The sequence below is a fragment of the Polypterus senegalus genome, chromosome 11 (assembly GCF_016835505.1).
Source record: "Polypterus senegalus isolate Bchr_013 chromosome 11, ASM1683550v1, whole genome shotgun sequence".
Lineage (NCBI taxonomy): Eukaryota > Metazoa > Chordata > Cladistia > Polypteriformes > Polypteridae > Polypterus > Polypterus senegalus.
This window is the reverse complement of record NC_053164.1, coordinates 53,520,771-53,540,995: the sequence shown is the minus strand read 5'-3', so window position 1 is coordinate 53,540,995 and position 20,225 is coordinate 53,520,771. Positions and strand designations below refer to the sequence as shown.

Genomic DNA, 20,225 nt, shown 5'->3' with positions numbered 1-20,225 from the left:
CCACTGCTGTGACGTCTGCACTGCACAAAAAGGACCTGGTCAACGTTCTCACGCGCCATTGCAACGATACCTGGTCGGGCACCCATGGAGAGAATTGGCGTGGACATACTGGGTCCTTTTCCTGTAACGGAAGCCGGAAATCGCTACGTTTTGGTAGCAATGGACTACTTTACCAAATGGCCAGAGGCGTATGCAGTTCCGGATCAGAGTGCCCCCACAGCTGCCCAAAACTCGTGGATGAAATGTTCACTCGATTTGGAGTTCGGACGAGCTCCACAGCGATCAGGGCGGAACTTTGAGAGCCGTTTGTTCAGAGAGGTGTGTCAGCGACTGGGGTGAAAAGACCGGACCACCCCTTCACCCACAAAGTGATGGATTGGTCGGCGATTTAATCGCACCCTGGCCACTCAACTGGCAATTCTGACCAGTCAACACCAGCGGGACTGGGACCAACATCTGCCTTTGGTCCTATGGGCATATCGGACAGCAGTGCAGGAGTCGAGCCAATGCACGCCAGCGGGCTGATGTTTGGAAGGGAACTTCGCGCCGGTGGATTTAGTGTTTGGCTCACCCCCTGAGCCTGAGATTATTGGTGGGCCCGAAATGGATTATTTTAGACGGCTAAAAGAGCGGCTGGACACCGTTCATCGACTGGCCAGGGAGGCCCTGGAGGGAGCTGGAGCACGCCAAAACGGGCTTATGACTCGCGGGCTCATGGCCCGGACGCTGAAGCCAGGGACAAAGTGTGGGTATTTTGCCCCAACGGAAACGGGATTGTCCCCAAAACTAGCCCACCATTGGCAAGGACCGGGAGAAATATTGGACAAAATATCGGAGGTAGTTTTCCGAGTCGAATGCCTGGACGAGGCAGACGGGTGGTGCTGCACAAGGACCGTTTAGCACCATACCACCCACTGGCCCCAGAGCAACAACAACTCGAAAATATAAGCGGTTCTCCAACCTCCACCCCCGGCACCGAGTCAGACAGTGACAGGACTGAGCCCGACACCAGTGATGGCACCTCCGGCAGGACAAAGCGTGTCCGTCGACGGCCAGGACATTTACGTGATTTTATCTGTGATGAGTAGGGTTGTGGGGACACTAACCCTCTTAGGAGGGGGCTGTGTAACAACCCGGCAGCAAGCGCTGGCGGAGTGACGCCTCATGGGTAATTTATGTAAATAGTTTGCGGGGAAATTATGGGTAATTTATAAAAAGCTTATTGTATGTCGGAATTTACGTATTGTCATTTGTGTTGTAAATAATGGTGTGTTTGTATTTAATTGGTTGGGTGGGTTTGGGTTATCGCCGTCCGGGGGTTATTTATTTTGTAAAAAGTACCAATTTATTGAAATGTGTCTTCGTGCTTGACCTTGGCAATGGCCGCGCAATAATGTTGAGCTTTTGTTTCTGACTATCTTCTGTAATAAAAAGATACAACAGGACAGAGCTGTTTATTTGCTAAGATGTTATCTAAGCAAACTACCGAGACACTCGAGTCGTGCGGTGTATGGGGCACGAGTGTTCTCTTTCTTAAAGAGCTGGGTGCAGTTGCGTGCATGACGCTGGCAAGCCGCTAGCCGACAGCTTCGGAGAGGTGCACGGCAGAGTTCGGCTCGAAATCTTAAAAGACTCCTCCACGGGTCGCTACAATATATATTCACACATACACACTGTATATCAATATAATATATTAATTGCACTTCAGTTTTGTCTTAAAATGCACAATATATATTTTTCATTATATATTTTAGATTATAATACAGCCATTGTACGTATTGATATTTATAGGACTGAGTATTTACTATTTATTGCCTTTTTATATTCTTCTAATGCAGTCTTAGAGTTCAGTAACCAAGCATTTCACTATATACTGTACTGTGTATAACAGTATATTACAAATAAATTTTGATTGGATTGAAAATGTTAAAAGATTTATCCTAAAATGCATTTCATTTATCTCCTAATGACCTGGACTTTAGTTTCTAAAATATCTTGAAATGCTGATCGGAGCTATCTTCATGTAGATGCATTATTGGACATCAATTTAAGATATTTTAAACTAAATCTCTACATGTTAATGTTTGCCATTTAAATTTGTCAGTGGAGGCAAACAAAACCCTGAAGCTGCAGGACACCATGTTGACTACGTCACGGCTGAACGACGGATCGCCAGTTGCAACATTCTTTGCCAGTCTATGCGAGATTTGGCAGCCATCTTGGCTCTGTCGTTGCTCCATCTGCGGCATACTGGTTTTCTGCTGCTGAGCCAGAATGGTGTCACTTTCTTTTGCAGCTCTACCCTTGACAATACCGCCTGTGTAAGAGAGGGGGGATACCTTCTTGGCTTTGATTGTTTTTTGAAAGGCGAGGTAAGCGAATGCCGCCTTTTTTGTTTTAATGGAAAAATAGCAACACATATAAAACGTGAGTGTGAAACAAAAAGGTAGGTGAGCTATTACTTAAAATGTTTCTAAATGCCAAAAAAATGACATGTAACATTCTGCTGAAAAAACATATGCGGGTCGATGTGTTTTTATTTTTATTCAATAAAAAAGCTCAAAAGGCATGTTGCATACACAATTTTCTGTGTTGTATACGACATACAGGAAGTCAAATAAAGCATGTTGATGGCAGTGCAGCTTTGCAGGAAAATAATAACGTTCCAAAAAAATTGCGGCCCAAGCTTTGTTTCATCGGGCAACATTTAATGGGTGCAATTCGCTGTCATAGGAATGCGATATAGTCTTTGTCACTTCATTAAAAAAAACAAAAATTGCAAATCTTTTCTTCGTATACGCTGTCATTTTCACAACTATGGTGCATTCGTGTGAATCCTTATCTCTTTGCCCGAAACTATTTCAGCTTTCTTGCTGTGGCAGCTCTCTCTCCCACCCCACCCCTCAGCAAAAATATAAAGCGTCTGTCCCCTGGCACACCCCCCATTTTAGAGATCTGAGCCAGATCATGACATCCATTTAGCAAATCAATCAAAGGTGTACTTTCAAGAAAACCTCAAATTGGACAAGCGTAGGAATAAGACGCATGATCAAGTCTGACTTGTACTGATAGGTAGCTTCAAAATTTGCGGCGTAAGGGAAATCGAGGCTTTAGTTTATATAGCGCCTTTCGCATCGCAGAAGAAAACGAACGGAATTACGAAGCAGCGATCACCGTTACAATACGTGATGAAGCAAACAATGGCACGAATGCAGTGTACACACCCTAGAATGTCATAACAGTTACATAATGACGGTTTTCTTTGTGAGTCATTTGACCTTAACTAGTTGTGACTGGTTGTCACTTTAGCCGTATTTTGATTTGTAAAATTTAATCTGTTTGTTGACCTTTAATCGCGGTTGACCCCTGAACACAGTAATTCGATTTGATTCAGTAAGCGTGGGCCCTGCAGTGTAATGGAACTCAGTTCAGATTTGGTTACTTCCTTTAACTCCGCGCTTCCAGGATGTGTACCAGTATTTTGTGACTCTAAACTAGATAAGTAGCCAAGTATGAACTATGACTGTAAAATTATTATTTTATATGTGGGTGCCATTGCTTACTCTTAATCTATGTTAAATAATGTTGACTTATTTTGTTTTCTTATTGTGACTTTTATTTTTCTATTCTTTATTATGTAAAGCACTTTGAGCTACTGTTTGTATGAAAATGTGCTATATAAATAAATGTTGTTGTTGACTGGAATGATATGTATGCAGTTGGTATTTTTTCTCATTGTATGTGTGGATTACCTTTGTGGACTTATGTGTCTTAGCAGTGTTCGTTGATGTTCAGTTAGGTCCGTTTTTCCTTTCACCAGTCCTGTCTTGGATATAACGGATTCAGAAAATGGATAGATTTTACGTTATAATTCTTATGCATCTTTTCTGTTGTATATTGATGAGTGAGTTTAATTTTGTACATCATATCTCATATTGATGTCATTGGAGTACTGTAGTTTGTTTTTCGGTGATTAGGGTTGAAAATCAGCATGTAACATTATTTCCATTTGTAATTTGCCTGTTTATTAAAAATAAAACATCTTTATTACACTTGCCTACACTGCAGTGCACATTAATGTTTTTCATTTAATATAGTGGAATATATACAAGTGAAAATGTTTAAATTTGTTGAATTCTGTTTGTACAAGATGGAAGTGAGTAAATTAGAGTTGGGTCAGAAAAAATGGCAATTGTATATTAGTAAAACAACATTTAATAATAATAATTCTTTGCATTAATATAGTGCTTTTGTCACTACTCAAAGTGCTCAGCAATTGCAGGTTAAGGGCCTTGCTCAAGGGCCCAACAGAGCAGAGTCCATTTTTGCATTTACGGGATTTGTACCGGCAACCTTCTGATTGCCAGTGCAGATCCCTAGCCTCAGAGCCACCACTGCAGACACACCAAAAACATTGCCTCTATTGAATTATTGTGATTTATATTTTCCTTTTACTTCAGTATGGCAGTATCTGATTGTCCTGAATTTTTTTACCTAGAAGTGTTTGTATGTAGCCAAAGATCTTGGATCTGTGCGTCCGTTTAAGTTGATTACTCAATGTTATCACTAACACATGAAATCAACTTTCCTTTTGATCAATGAGATCAGCTAGTTCAATTTCCAATTATTTTTGTTTAAAATTGGAAATTTGCTTTTACTTTTTCTGTTCTAGAGTTTAGGGGGGTCAGTAAATACTTTGCCTCATTTTCTTATTAGTAGAATTTTAAGTGGTGCAGTACATGCTGTAGAGTATCTATGTATATATATTAAACCAGCTACGTTACCTGGCTTTGCCCATGAAATTTCATAAGACAAGTTAGAGCATCAGTTACAGTGCTGTTATCATCAGTAGTACAGGGTGGTCCAGATCTAATTATATGGATCCAGATCGTCTGGGGGACTTTGATTTATGAGGGGACAATTCCAGTTCGGCGTGAAGACGATTCTTCATGTCATCACTTCGCACACTTCTTGATGGTCCAGGATTTTTCGTGTGATTTTCTATGTAATAAACTTAATAAGTTCTAGCGTAATGAAAATTGCATAATTAGATCTGGACCTATACTAAGCTAAGTAAATGATTTTATATATACAATATTTGTAGACCCTAAGGACTAATATAATTGGCTGGCAATATGTTAAAGTGGTTAAGGACTTCATATCCTATGATTGTGGGTTCAGATCTTGCTATTGACACTGTGTGACCAAGGAAGGATAACCGGTGAAATGGCGACAAGGTCATGGGTGCCCAAAGCTCATTGATGCACATAGGAAGTGAAAGCTAGCCTGTCTGGTCCAATTCCACAAAATTGCTGAAAAACGTAATCCTGGCCATGAGGGAAAGGTGTCAGAATACATGCAGATCCTGATCTATTGTATGCCCCAAAAAGCACCTAAAATGGGCATGCGAGTATCAGACTTGGACCACAGAGCAATGGAAGAAGGTGGCTTTGTTTAATGAATCATGTTGTTTTAGATTTCGTGCACAGCCGTGTGCATCATTTACTTGGGGAAATAGATAAGCTAGTGGAGGCAGTGTAATGCTCTGGATAATGTTCTGCTGAGAAACCTTGAGTACGGGCATTCATGTGAATGTGACTTTGATACGTTCCACCTACCTAAAGATTTTTGCAGACCACATATACCCATTCATGGCAGGGGTATTCCCTGATGGTAAAAAATGTTCAGGAATGGTTTGGGAAAACATGAGAAAGATTTCAGATTGTTCACTTGGCAGGATGTGATGAAACCTTACAGGACTTAAAGGATCTGCTACCAACATCTCGGTGCCAAATACCACAGACTACCTGCAGAGGTCTTGTGGAGTCCATACTTCGACAGATCAGAGCTGTGTTAGTGGTGTGAGGGAGGCCTACACGATATAACCTAGGTGGTTTTAATGTTGTGGCTGATTAGTGTATATAGATGCTAATGTCTGTCACACAATTACTCACAAGGCACAGGGGCAAGAACCTTGATCTTGGTCTTAATTGTAAGCTTATGTTTTGGAAATTAAAAAAAAATGGTCATGACTTGTGGACTTGAGTTTATGGCAAGGTGATCTAGAAATCAAATGATAACCACCATAGTGGCAAAAGGAAAAAGAAGAGCAGAAACATCTGCTAAGTGTCAAGCACATTGTTGGATACTTTTATGCACACCGTTTTCTATTAGCCAGACCAGTATTTCATCAACTAGGACAAAGAACAATGTGTTTAGAATTCATAATCAAGTATATATAATGTGTTTATTAATCACTGAACACTAAACTTTATTAACATAAAGAAAAAGCAAAGTGACATGTAGTTGTGTGTTTACAGTAAACCGATTGCAGAACCAAGTGATAATCACCATAATAGCAGAAAGAGACTAGTGCCGTTGGCTGAGCATTAAGCAGATAACAGAAGGCAATCAAATATCAAAGAATGAGAAAGAATAAGAACACTGGACGTTAAATCACATTGACAAGCATGAAGTAATCTTGAATATAGAGCAGTTGAGCAACACACAAACATAATGGCTCATAGACATGCAAGACAGAATCCAGGATTAAGAATGCAAAAATGACAAAGAGACATAAATATATGGTGATAATCAAGAACGTTTTCAAAAAGTTGAAAGTTCATATCATGTGCAAGCATTTCATACATGGATTTTTTTTTTGAATATTGGTACTTCTCAAAGTTACATCAGTGATGTGAACAGTGTCAAGCTGCAGTTTTTCATATTGAACACAAAAGAGTATTGCCGAAGCAGAAAAGTTCTGCTTACTGCAGGGTCACCAGAAGTCATAAAATACATTATGACTATGTCTGCATGTTTCACTTAAAAAGTTCTACGGTGGTAAAAAGACAGGTTGGAGTCATTCACAGCTTTATATTTCAAAAGGAAGATTTCAAAATTAGTGCAAAACATAAATAGACACCTTCGAAGAGACATAGGATTTAAGGTTATCCACTCATTTAACAGTCAGGCTTTATTTTATATAGTGACTTTGAATAGTAAGACATATCAGATTGTACAGGTGTTTACATATAGTCTTTCATACAGAGCATGGATAGGTTACATTTATTATTTCTAAAGTGAGTCAAATGTTGTAACTGAATTGACGCCCTCTTGGTTTAGAATCCAGTGTCTTAGCCACTAGACAGCATTTTGAATCACATGCTCAGCCTTGTCTTAAATAAAGTACAATTTATCTGTTTCGTGTTCACTGTAGAAAACTAGTATTCCTCTCACATACCCCAGTACATGCTTGTGTGTTTAATTGGCTATTGTAAATTTGCCCATTGCTAGTTGAGTATGGACTGGTGTGTGAACGAGAGTACTTTACATTTGGTTAGCTCCTGTCCTGGTATGGATTCGACTTTTTACACCTTGTGCCCAGTTCAGTGGGATTAAAAATGCTATATTCAAAAGTAGTAGATTTATTTGAACAACTGATAGTTAATGTGTAACTAGAAGTGCAAATTTAACACGCATTTTAATGTAAAGCACCTTGAGCATGGGAAAGATGCTATATAAATAAAATTATTAATAACTAGGCAGTTCAGCTTCACACTAACAAGTAACTAGTTTAACTTTAGTTGTTTATATTTCCAAATTTAAACCAGCTTTCTCCAGCTTATAAATAAAGAATAAAGATCATTACCCTACTTCTCTTAATATGTAGTTAATAATCACAGTTGTATGTGAAATATAATGTGATCACATCCCTCACTCCTGAAACCTTCCCCTTAAGCAGTATGAGTGCATGAAATGTAGAGTTTACTTTGTCTGCTCATATGATTTGAGTCTTCCTCTGGTGAAGAACTAGCCTTCAGCGTATACAGTAGTAGCAGTTTAATTAGTCAGCATTCAGAGTAGTCTGAGAGAAGAGTTAAACTGGACTTTAGTATACCTGGCACCAGATATTTGTTGAATGTTGGATAGCATTAAGCTTAGAATTCATGCAAGAAGACACCTGCAGACATTTGCTAGATAAGAGAAGGATATGGATGTATTATTACCCCAAAACACATTAATGTCTTTAGGCACCAGAAGGACTGTGTAAAATGTGAGAGTAGCAACTTCTGCAGCAGCAGTTTTCTTCATCTACAGGGCTTTGTGCATTATTTTACAATTAGCTATTTAAAATTTGTGTCCGCAATAGTAACTGGTAATCATGCCATTCCATTAATTTCCAAGTGATGTACTGGCTTCTTATCTTATGCCATTGCAATTATTTTGTGAACTTGTTTCAAGAATGAATTCCTTGCACATTTATGTAATCGGCCTCCATTCATTTAGATATCCAGTGTAGCTCAATGGGAAATGTTACTTTCCTGTATACATGTGATTTGTATGCATTCCTCATTATGATTTATCTTTTAAAGTTTTAATATTCCTTGTAATCTCAGGTGCTGACATTTGAAGATGGAACTAAGTTGTGTTAAGGAGGAACACGTGCAACAGAATATCTGTAAAAATCTTGATGTTGAAACTGTGAATTGGTGGCCAGTAAAAATTAAGCAAGAGTATGTTGATGCTGAACTGGATTCATCCCCCTGTAAAGAAGAAGCCCAAGAAGAAGATGACGAAGGAGATGAATCTACTCCATTTAAAGAAGAAGCTGAACTTGAATTGGAATCTGGTCTGTATGCCAATGATGTTAGTGAGCTCGGTCATGTTCATGTTGTAGAAATATCAGACAACAAAATATTGTGTAAGTACAATAAATACATTTCTGCCATTTAATACTTTCATCACCTGCTGTAAGTAACCAATTAAAAGTAAATTGCTCTCTGTTGTTAGGTATCGGGGGATACCCTGCAACTGTGGTTAATATTAATGTCTCAAAATGCATGTATCAAAGCTTTAGTTCTAGCTGTATGTGTTTGTGTTCTCCATTCATTCTGGTTTTGTTCATATAGCCCAGAGATATGCAGTTAGGTAAATTGTGCTTAAAAAGCAGATGTGTAATAATTGTGACCATATGAAAATAGCTTAGAAAATGAATAGCTTTAAGAGATGGCATTACAGTCATTTTTTGCTTAACCAGGTCCCTAATTAAAAAAAAAAACAAAAAAAAACCAAAATTAAATCTCAGTACATAGAACTATTTACCCTGTTTTGTTGAATAATACAAAAAGGTTGTATCTACTATTTTGTATTGAAAATACCACAATACTGTATATAGTATATATAAAATGCTTAGATGAAAATGACAAGAAGTTCTGTGCATAGTTCACCACGTGGAAATTTCGAACACCTTTTGGTAGATTGTTGTGGTTCTTGAACTTACAGTTTCCATTCGTATTCCATTAGAGCATAAGAGGGATGCCCTGAAAGTTCTGAGCCAGAATATTAACCGAAAATCCAATAAAAATATTAGTTTTTCCCCAACATATACCCTTTGGAGACTAATTTCTTTGTTAAATATAGTAGATGAAGCTTTTTTGCAGTGTTTCTGTGCCACTCAAAACATTCTGTTATGCTTATCTTCTGTAGTTGATTTGATGTCATCATTACCATAGTGAATATTTTGCAGGCTCCCCTTCAGACTGGGGAACTGGTAGTAGTCATGTGATAGCAGGTCAGGTTAATATTGTGGGTATGACCTCTTCTTGTTAAGCAAAACAGAGATAATTGGCAGCTTTGCTTGATGTTTGTTCTCTGATTGAATGCAAAATTGATTTGTTTGTAGTTTTCTCTGCAGTCAATAAAAAAATTGTACACAGCACTAGGTAGGAACTTGAATTTGTCTGATGTTGGAAGATCCCCATGTTTCTATTGTTTCAGCTGTTGTGTGGACTTTTGGCCAAAAAGGTTTATCTGTTTCATCCCCAGTTATGACATTTTTTCCAAATGTCTCTAGTTCTAAATTCTCCTTAGAAAACTGGATACAATGAGGTTTCATTTCAGAAGTCAATATTCTGGGCATCATTCAGGAATGATTTTATTTGACTTAAAATGTGTATCTGTTACTAGTATCTTTTGCACTGTCACTGAAGGGGAACTGGACTATGTACATGTTGGTTAGGCAAAAATTAAATCATTGGAGGCATACATGATTTTGTGGTGTTTGGCATACTAGAAATTTGTAGTGGCCTAAATTATTGGCACCCCTGGAATTTTCCCAGACAATGCACCATTTCTCCCAGAATATTGTTGCAATTACAAATGTTTTGATATACACGTGTTTATTTCCTTTATGCCAAATCTGACATTTCACACAATACTCAAAAACCGGGCTGGACAAGATTATTGGCACCCTCAACTTAATATTTGGTTGCACACCCTTTGGAAAAAATAACTGAAATCAAGCACTTCCTATAACCATCAACAAGCTTGTTACACCTCTAAACTGGAATCTAAGACCACTCTTCTTTGGCAAACTGCTCAAGGTCTCTCAGATTTGAAGGGCACCTTCTCCCAACAGCAATTTTGAGATCTCTGTATAAGTGATCAATCGGATTTAGATCCGGACTCATTGCTCCAGCACTTTGTCTTCAACCATTTCTGGGTGCTTTTAGAGGTATGCTTGGGGTCATCGTCCTGCTGGCACACCCATGACCTCTGTCGCAGACCCAGCTTTCTGACACTGGGCCCTACATTGCGCCCCAATATCTTTTGGTAGTCTTCAGATTTTATGATGCCTTGCACACAGTCAAGGCATTCAGAGCCAGAGGCATCAAAACATCCCCAAAAAATCTTAGAACCTCCACCATGTTTGACTGTAGGTACTGTGTTCTTTTCTTTGTAGACCTTATTCCGTTTTCTGTAAACAGTAGAATGATGAGCTTTACCAAAAAGCTCTGCCTTGGTCTCATCTGTCCACAAGATGTTCGCCCAGAAGGATTTTGGCTTCCTCAAGTACATTTTGGCAAACTCCAGTCTGGCTTTTTTATGTTTCTGTGTCAGCAGTGGGGTCCTCCTGGCTCTCCTGCCATAGCGTTTCATTTCGTTCAGATGTTGACGGATAGTTCGAGCTGACACCCTGAGTCTACAGAACGGCTTGAATATGCTTTGAAGTTGATTGGGGCTGTTTATCCACCATTCGGACTATCCTTCGTTGCTGTCTTTTATCAATTTTTCTTTTCCGTCCATGTCCAGGGAGATTAGCTACAGTGCCATGTGTTGTGAACTTCTTGATTATGTTGCGCACAGTGGACAAAGGAACATGAAGATCTCTGGAGATGGACTTGTAGCCTTGAGATTGTTGATATTTTTTCACATTTTTTGTTCTCAAGTCTTCAGACAATTCTCTGCTCTTCTTTCTGTTCTCCATGCTTAGTGTGGCATACTCAGACACACAACAGAAAGGTTGATTCAACTTTTCTCCATTTTAACTGGCTTCAGGTGTGATTGCTATATTGCCAGCACCTGTTTCTTGCCACAGGTGAGTTCAAATGAGCATCATATGCTTGAAATAAAACGATTTACCCACAATTTTGAAAAGGTGCCAATAATTTTGTCCAGCCCATTTTTGGAGTTCTGTGTGACATGATGTCAGATTTGGCTTTTTTTCTTTGTTTTTTTGTGTTGTTCCAATGCACATAAAGGAAATAAACATTTGTAATTGCAACAATTTTCTGGGACAAATGGTGCATTTTCTGGGAAAATTCCAGGATTGCCTATAATTTCGGCCATGATTGTATGTTTCAATACACAGTAGCTTTTGCCATTTATTGTACAAAATCAGCATGGCATAATTCCCCCCCTTCAGGTTCAGTGACAAAACTATTTGATTACCACGTGTTAAAGTAACTTTTTACATTTGTGGAGAAATAAGTTCAGTTTGAAGAATGGTGTTTCTGGTTTTAAGCTGTGTATTTTAGCAGCTTTTTTGTTTTTTGGTTGTTGTCAAGCTTGCCAGAACTCTATTAGTGTGTATATTAATGCAATTTTCATAGACTCTGAAGATGCTCATTTACATGATGGACTGCCTGCAGTTATTGATGGTTAGTCATCCCCATGTTAATGCAACTTGTTTGTGTCGTTACATAGCCCCCCCTTCAAAGGCTCTGTTCCTAGTAATCTCTTCCATCTCCTTGCAACAATACCCAAACTGTTTAAAATGATGGGGTTGTGTTCATTTCCACTGCAGTCAAAGACAAATTAGAAGGGGTCTTTGGTGCTTTGTTGTTAGATGGCTAAGCACAGCACAGTCACATGGTGGATCCTGGCCATTAAACAGTGCACTTGTGAGCAATTGCATTTGTATCCTGGCTGTCATCTTATACAGAAACGATGTGGTAAATGGCATTCCAGGTCCGGATCTTAGCTTTGAGGCTCTCCATCTATGGCTGTTCTATAACACCTCCACAATCTGCCTTGTCCTTTTCTTGCAGTGCCTTCATTCGCCCTGCCCTCGTACTGATCACCTGGGGTCATTTTCCCAACAAAGAATGTATTTTGATAGGGTGTGGAAACACTTGAATTACATTTGCTTGATTTCGTCTCAGTATAATCGGAGGTAGTTTTTAAGGCTCGTAAGCAGCCAGTCCCTGCGCCATTACGTTACATCATATTTGCTAACGCTCCTTCAACCCTTTATTTTTAAACCCTGCATAGGGCATATGTTTGTTTATTTACTTTATTGATTTACTTGCTTCATTGGGCATAATGTCTGCACTGTCTTAGTTGTGTGCATTTGCTCAACCAGGTAGATAAGGAGAACTTGGATCTCATTGACTATCAGTAGTTTGAAGTGTGATGGAATCATTGACTGTAAATTTGAATTCATTGAATACTACAGGCACCAATGTATGGGACTGTTTACCACTGTTATATTGTGTTCCATAATATTATTTAATTTAAAAACCAAATACACCTCCCATTTTTAACACAGATTCATTTTATATTATCCCCTTTAACATCATATTAAATTATGGTATTACCAGTTAACTGCTGAGCAATGAATTTTTACCAGCAAATGCAAGATTGATCAGATATTAGTAAGTTGGCAAATAACTAGTACTATTAATTTTGACAACTATCAAATTTGTTAAGCATTCTGTTACATCTCAAACCTGATTAATTGTTTGAGAAGTAGTGAATGTAATTATTGCTGCAGCTTCACATCCGCTGAGTTCTGGGTTCTGTTTCCGACCTAGGCTTTTGGGTCTTGCATGTTCTGTCCTTGTGGTTGTTCCTCAGGGTAATCCAGTTTTTCTCACTATAGGATGTGGGAGGAAACAGCACAATGTTGGTGGTAAAATTGGTTGTAGCAAGTAAAAATCAGGGGAAGTTTCAATGAAGTGGCAATTTGACTTTTCTACCCCAGCAATGAAATGTGCTGTGCTCCATTTATTATTACTAATGTAAAATTAATTTAGTGATTCATTGCTTAAAAGCACATCTCCCTACTAATAAACAATGTATTGTGTTAACACGAACGCATAATTGTGATCAGCAAATACAAAATTTGTGCCCTTCATTTTTTTTTTAAGGCAAACTTATGTTCATGAGTATAACCCTGGAAATATGACAAGCTTAGTAAAAGCACATGTCAATTAATCTGAACAATTCAAATATACAGTATAAGTAAAGGTAATGTCAGTCTAGTTAGTTTTCTAGTTCTGGATTTGTACATAGGCTAAGCAATAACAAAATATGGTCACTCATGTAAGATGTTTTTGTAAGCTTTTTGCTGTTTCCAGAGTTCTGAAATAATGAATTAGTATAAAACTGACAAGATGGATTTCATACAGGGAAACCTTAAGGTTTGGACAATTGTATAAAAAGGAGATATAGCTTTAGACAAGTAAACACTCAGAAATTTGTGACATTTGAAATTTGAATTAGTTTGACTTATCTGTTAAATATTTCTCTTAAATAATTTATTTTTAAGCAGCTAGTGAGGCAAATATAAATCTTGCATTTTCAAATATTACAAACCTTAGTGAGTATGTGAAAAAACAGACTTTAAAAAAATTAGAAAATGTTTTAAAGAGTTTGTTTAAATATAATTATACAGAATTATCCTGGAATTCTCCAGTTCTACAATACCGTTATAATTATGTTTGAATTTGAAAAATTCTGGTATCTTGACATCCCTAAACCAGACAACACTGTCCCAACACAAAATCTTAAACATTTTAATGTATATCCATACTTTTTTAATGTATGTGTTTTACATTATAAAAATTACCAATATTCAAATTAACCAATTAAAAATAATAGTTTGGCAAAATTGTAAAATGTAACATTTGTTCTGGATAGCAGTGGGCTGTGGTTTTTGGCTGCTGTAGGGATTCAGTTTCCAGGCTTATCAAGTTCAACTCCTCTGCGGGTTATTTTAGTGGTTTAATATCTGCCATTGCCTGTTGTGTGTGGTTTTAACCTTGTAAGTCAACATATTGGCTTTTGTGTACTTTTACTTTATATATGAAAAAGCATTTCGCTAGCTACAGTAAATATCAAGCTGATCAACTGCATTATTTTGGTAACCTTGTTGGCTGTATGTAGTTGTAGACTAATTCCATGATTTTTACTTTCTTGTATACTGTATATAGTATAGAGAAAGTATAGGATTCGTGAAAAAATTCGACCTGAAGATTTTGATGATTCTTGACATTTTAGATCTTCTGGATTGTGCAAATTCCATTTTTGAAATGGTCTGTCTGTGTGTAAACACGATAATTCGAAAACACTTTGACCTAGGTCAATGAGATTTTGTACACCTGCTTTATATCAAAAATAAGGAAATCTGTCAACTTTAGGGCCACTTCTGGCAACTGGAAGTGGTACTTTAACTGAATACTTCCACGAATTTTCAAGTAAACTATTAGCCACGCCCACCAACTCTAAGACCATTGGATACGACAACAACTCGCAGAACCACGTCCACCAACTCGGACGCAATGACACAGGAACACTGCCGTCATTTATGTTCGTCTGTCGTAGAGTCTACATGCAACTCTTAGCCACGTTGACTGTTCATAGAGGCATGTTTCTCACGAAAGTGAATCGCTATATGCAGCGTGTAAAACAGTTTGCGAGAGGTATCCCATGAGATCTTTAAAACTTAGGTTAAAACACAATGAAGGAAGCAGTCTTTAAAAACCAATAAGCCCTGTGCCTCTGTTTCATTACCGTCTCACCTGCTTCACCAATGCAGGCCCTGCAACAGTCGAGACGCTCTCTCAGCAGCTTCACACAGAGGCAGCGCAAGAGAAAGCCGCGCACACACAGGCAGCGCCAGAGACAGACACAGGCAGCTGGTGGGCGGCTCTCCGTAAGTTTCTGTTACGAGTGGGCACATGACCAGGCGGCGTGTATGCTTCGAGAACGAGGGTGGACACGGCATGCGACCGGGCATGTGACCAGGCAGTGTGTATGCTTCGAGTGCGAGGGTGGACGCGACAGGACCATCTAGGAAAAATCATGTTGCATATGTGAATCGCTGCAGTAAATAAAAATGACATTTTTCAAGCCAAAAATGCAGTGCTTTCTACATGTTTTTTAAGAAAAAAATGTTAATGCCTATGAGGTTAAGAAAATTTTGAACAATTAGTCAGAGAGCTTCCACCAGTAACGCACATGAATCAATGCCATTTTCACATCACTTGAATTGAAATCTGCTGTGTATATGAAAGCTATTGAGCCACCATAAACCTCTTTGTGCTCCATTTTTAACTCCATTGTAAAGTGCTATTACGGATCATGTACAGTATTTAATGTAGTACACTAACACATGTAATTGCATTCTATTATTGCTAATCCATTTGATGACTCATTGTTGCAAAACTATTTAATAAACAAAAATTCACTTACTCAATCATTGACTCAGCAGCTCTGTGTACGACATTATCTTTCTACCTTTTTCTCTATTTCACTGATCACTCCTACCACTTTCTTTTATGTGGACTTGTTTCCTGGACAGTTTTTACTACTTTATTGTGAATTTCCCCTTGGGATTAATAAAGTGTCTGTCTGTCTGTCTATCTATCTGTCTATCTAAAAATGTAATAACTGACTTTTGGATGAAGTAAATAAAAAATGTGAAATGCCCCCAACATTCATATTTGTTAACTTGGTCGCCGAACACACCTGAATGTTATGCCGTGCTTACATCTTGTTTGTACTTTTCTTGAAAAATAGAAAACATTGTCACATATTTGTACTCATCTTCACTTGCATCTTGAAGTATAATACTATAACCTTTAAAATGTGTCTTATTTTAAGTCTCTCTTCCATTTTGCTGTAAAATAATAATTTAGAAAAGAACAGGATAGTTTTTGATTGCATCTTGTGTTGGTAATATCCTGTGTTCCATCATTAAAGAATTCTCACCTTTTGATGTTGATATTATATTACTGTCACTAGCCTAAGGGAGAATTTAAGTAAGTATTTCACTGTAGTATGTGCTCATAACAGTGTGTATTTTTAAATTGTCCACTTAATCAGAGGTCTATTAGATTCATCAGGTGCGCGGATTTTTCTAACCATTTTTTTACCCCTTTTACTTTGGTGGTATTCTGCCATTTTTAATTCATTTTGCTCGATTTCTTGCAATTTAATTGGTTTACATTTTTTTGGAATTTTTTAGTCAAAGTATTTCTTCTTTTCATATATCAGTTGTTTCTCAACTTTTCAGTGACATTTTGCTATATAGGTACATGCTCTAATTCATCTGATGTTTGGACAAAACGGATTGGTTGAAAGTCTACAACAAAAGTTTTTGGGGCTACTTTGATTCTTGTTAATGAACATTTTTCTAAAGTACTAATGTAGATAATAATTAATATTTTTGTTTCTGTTTTTGTCTCTTTATGAAATCAAGTAACTGTGGAACAAGATCATCTTTCCTATCCATGTCCTCGATGCAGGATCTCCTTTGTTTCACAACAGTATCTATGGAACCATTTGAAGGACATACATAATGAATCATTTCATGCTATTATGACACTGTATACCAGTCCGGATTGTACACAGAATTTAAATGAAATGAATACTATTCGTGCTGATCTAAGTGACAATCGTTTTCACTGTTCTGAATGTGGGAAGACATTCAGTAAATCTGGGAACCTTAGGAAACATCAAAGAATTCACCTTGGTGACACTCCATATCATTGTGTGGAATGTGGCAAGCAATTTCTGGAGTTTGGTGTTCTGAAAAGGCACCAAAAAATTCATGTTGAAAAATGCCCTTATATTTGTAAGGAATGTGGAAAAGAATTCAGGCAGGTGGGAGATCTAAAGAAACACTTACGAATTCATACAGGTGAAGCTCCTTACCTCTGCACTGTATGTGGAAAGAGATTCAATCAGCTGGGCAACCTTAAAGTTCATGAGCGGATTCATACAGGTCAGACTTTCTACCACTGCTCTTTTTGTGAGAAGAGTTTTAAAGTATCAGGTGACCTTAAAAAACATATACGGATTCACACTGGAGAGAAGCCATACCAATGTACTAACTGTGACAAAAAATTTCGCATTATTGGACACCTTAAAAAGCATCAACGAGTTCACAAAAATTAAGTGGTGACATTATTATTACCAGACTGTAACATTCACCTCAAGTTGAAAGACTATCTTGGAGTTTTCAGACATTGAGGTGATTTTGTTTACGTTGTGAAGACTATATAAATGGTTCAGACCATACAGTGCTTTTAAGTTTTGTTTTTTCTTTTTTTTTTGGACTGCCAAGGATCTACATTGAGCACCATGCAAAGATTACTTGTTGGCATTGTGTACCATGACAATAGCACTTAAGAAGAAATTATTGGAAAAGACAGATGGAGAAGCTTACATTCCTGTCAAACAGTGTACTGAAAATAGTAATTATGATATTTATGAGAGGAAAGACTTGTTCTAGAGATGATAGAGCTTAACTGTACCACCCCTATCTGTTGGGTAATATGAAATGTGAAGATGAAGGAGGAAACAGGAACATTCAGTGAGGGTTAGGGTTGCTCGGCATACCTGAATCATTGTGAGAGAAATTTGTATCATTAAGTAATATTAATTTGATTAAAGTAAAAAAGCAGAAAGGTGGGTGGTACAGTGGTAGCACTGCTGCATCACAGTTAGGAGACCCGGGTTCGCTTCCTGGGTCCTCCCTGCGTGGAGTTTGCATGTTCTCCCTGTGTCTGCGTGGGTTTCCTTCAGGTACTCCGGTTTCCACCCAGAGTCCAAAGACATGCAGGTTAGGTGCATTGGCGATCCTAAATTGTCCCTAGTGTGTGCTTGGTGTGTGTGTGTGCCCTGCGGTGGGCTGGTGCCCAGCCCAGGGTTTGTTTCCTGCCTTGCGCCCTGTGTTGGCTGGGATTGGCTCCAGCAGATCCCCGTGATCCTGTAGTTAGGATATAGCGGGTTGGATGATGGATGGATGGATGAAGTAGAAAGGTTACATGATTTTTTATCAGCTTAAATGCTATTTCACATAATGTTTGTAACATGAATCAATAAATTTTAAATACAAGGCTGTATGTCTTGGCTTTTCATGTTTTCTGGTTGGAATAATTAGTAAAATGTTTTTTAATGGTAACCATTATTTCTTAATCTCTTACGACTATTATTTTGGTGTAATTATGACTCTTGTACCTACTATAAGTACATCACATACAGTGATTGTTGTAATACAGCCTAAAGAAATACACTGTAGTTATCCTACGATGTCACTACCATAGCCTTATTCAATGCACAGATTGATATTCATCCAGAAAAATAAACTGTTCTGGAATAACAAAATTGAATTGTGTCTGTATGTGTGCTAAAAATCATTAAAGACCTATGTTACCTAACTATTTCAGTGACTGTTCACTTAGAATGCTTACTACAGTTTATTAGTGCTATTAGCAGAGTCCCGTTTTGTGCCTTACATTAAGGAAATCTTTGAATCCAAATACCCATAGCAGCAATAAGTATGCTTTTTTAATTGCCACAGTTTCAGTACAGCTAATGATTAATACTTCTTATTAAATTACTTTTTTTTATTAGACTTTTCTGGTTTTAGTCTATACTGAAGGAAGATACTACAATTTGTGAGTAATACTTTTTATGATTTTAATACACACTAATCACTTTTTTCTGTACATTTTCATTATTTAATTCTGATCTTATTATCAGATCAAACATCTCAAGCGAGCAGTGGCTTTTAAACCCTGGACATTTCAAATGTATAATAGGAGAGCAAAATCTTAGCAAGCGAGATTAGTGAGACTTTACATTGGGATTTAACAAATAGTATAAGTTGGAAATTGATTCATTGACAAAATTTAGGTAGTAAGCAGAATTATTTTTCAATTGAAATAGATGGGCAGTTAAGAATATAAAGTTTTATACATGAAACTGGGATTGAAAATCATTAATCCATTGTGTCATTGCTGCATGCAGTGTAACCAGTTAGCCTTTTCTTACCTAATAGAAAAAAGTGAATTTTTAATCTTTAATAAATTAATATTCCTAATACATGCAATATAATTATGTTAATAAACTATGTCTTGGTTATGATTTGTATCTTCCCAGAATTAAGGTAAGAGCAAATGTGTATTTAAGCTTTGCTGTAATAAAGCATTCAACATTTGAAATGATTAATGAACTACATTTATGTAGAAGATTTAGGACAAAAAAAATGAAAGCCTAGGGTGGTCTAATTGAAGTGAACTTTAAAGAACAGTGAATCACCTATCTAACCACTAGCATGTTCACCTAATTGTTGTTTCTAAATTGACTGCATGCAACTGAGTGTAGGGTTGGGTATGTGCATATTGAAATGTTATCCTGTTACGTTTCTTCTTTGTGTCAGATAAAAAATTATTGAAATTTATCTTCAAAATGGTTGGTGTGTAGGCCAAAAGAAAATATTTAGATTAAATTTCACAATAAATAAATGAGGGTTGTGTTTGATTAATAGAATAGTTGCAACAATTTTTCTTAAATCCCATATTCATTTATAACTTTGCGTTCAGTGGGAGAATAGGTAAGTGTAAGTAATGGACACTGGATGTGAAACCCATCTATTACAAAGTCCTTTGAGAGGTACAGTATGTTCCATCAGTTCCTAGCCCAAATAAATATTGTACTGAAAGTGATCTGATAAAATACTTAATGCTGATAAAGTTAAGATTTATTTTTAGGCAGTTTGTTTTTATACTATACTGTACAAAAGTTGTAAGCAAATGTATAAAAAATGTTTTGAGAAAAAAATGTAAAGTGAAGATGTTTTCAAAAACAATGAAATGAAAGTTTTCTTAATTTCAAAAAGTATAGAGAGCAGTAAACAAGCTAAATCAGAT

At 37.3% G+C, this 20,225-nt stretch overlaps 1 protein-coding gene across 4 annotated transcripts; it reads left to right on the top strand.

The window, feature by feature from the left end:
• Positions 1-2,232: 2,232 nt before the first annotated feature.
• LOC120538989 (zinc finger protein 239-like) lies at positions 2,233-18,058 on the top strand. 4 transcript variants are annotated; one of them, XM_039768645.1, is made up of 3 exons: positions 2,233-2,427; positions 8,400-8,704; positions 16,769-18,058. In XM_039768645.1, the coding sequence occupies exons 2-3, from the start codon at positions 8,416-8,418 to the stop codon at positions 17,464-17,466; spliced, it is 987 nt and encodes a 328-aa protein (XP_039624579.1). In that variant the 5' UTR covers positions 2,233-2,427; positions 8,400-8,415; the 3' UTR covers positions 17,467-18,058. The 4 variants fall into 4 exon arrangements, with proteins under 4 accessions (XP_039624579.1, XP_039624580.1, XP_039624577.1 ...); XM_039768646.1 differs by having other exon boundaries at positions 2,234-2,446; positions 8,400-8,632; XM_039768643.1 differs by having other exon boundaries at positions 2,234-2,446.
• Positions 18,059-20,225: the final 2,167 nt, after the last annotated feature.

Bases quoted from the DNA above. Each gene is read 5' to 3' on its own strand.
- LOC120538989 (XM_039768645.1), top strand. From the start codon at position 8,416: ATGGAACTAAGTTGTGTTAAGGAGGAACACGTGCAACAGAATATCTGT. The intron at 8,705-16,768 runs GTAAGTACAATA...TATGAAATCAAG, and splicing joins ATCAGACAACAAAATATTGT to TAACTGTGGAACAAGATCAT.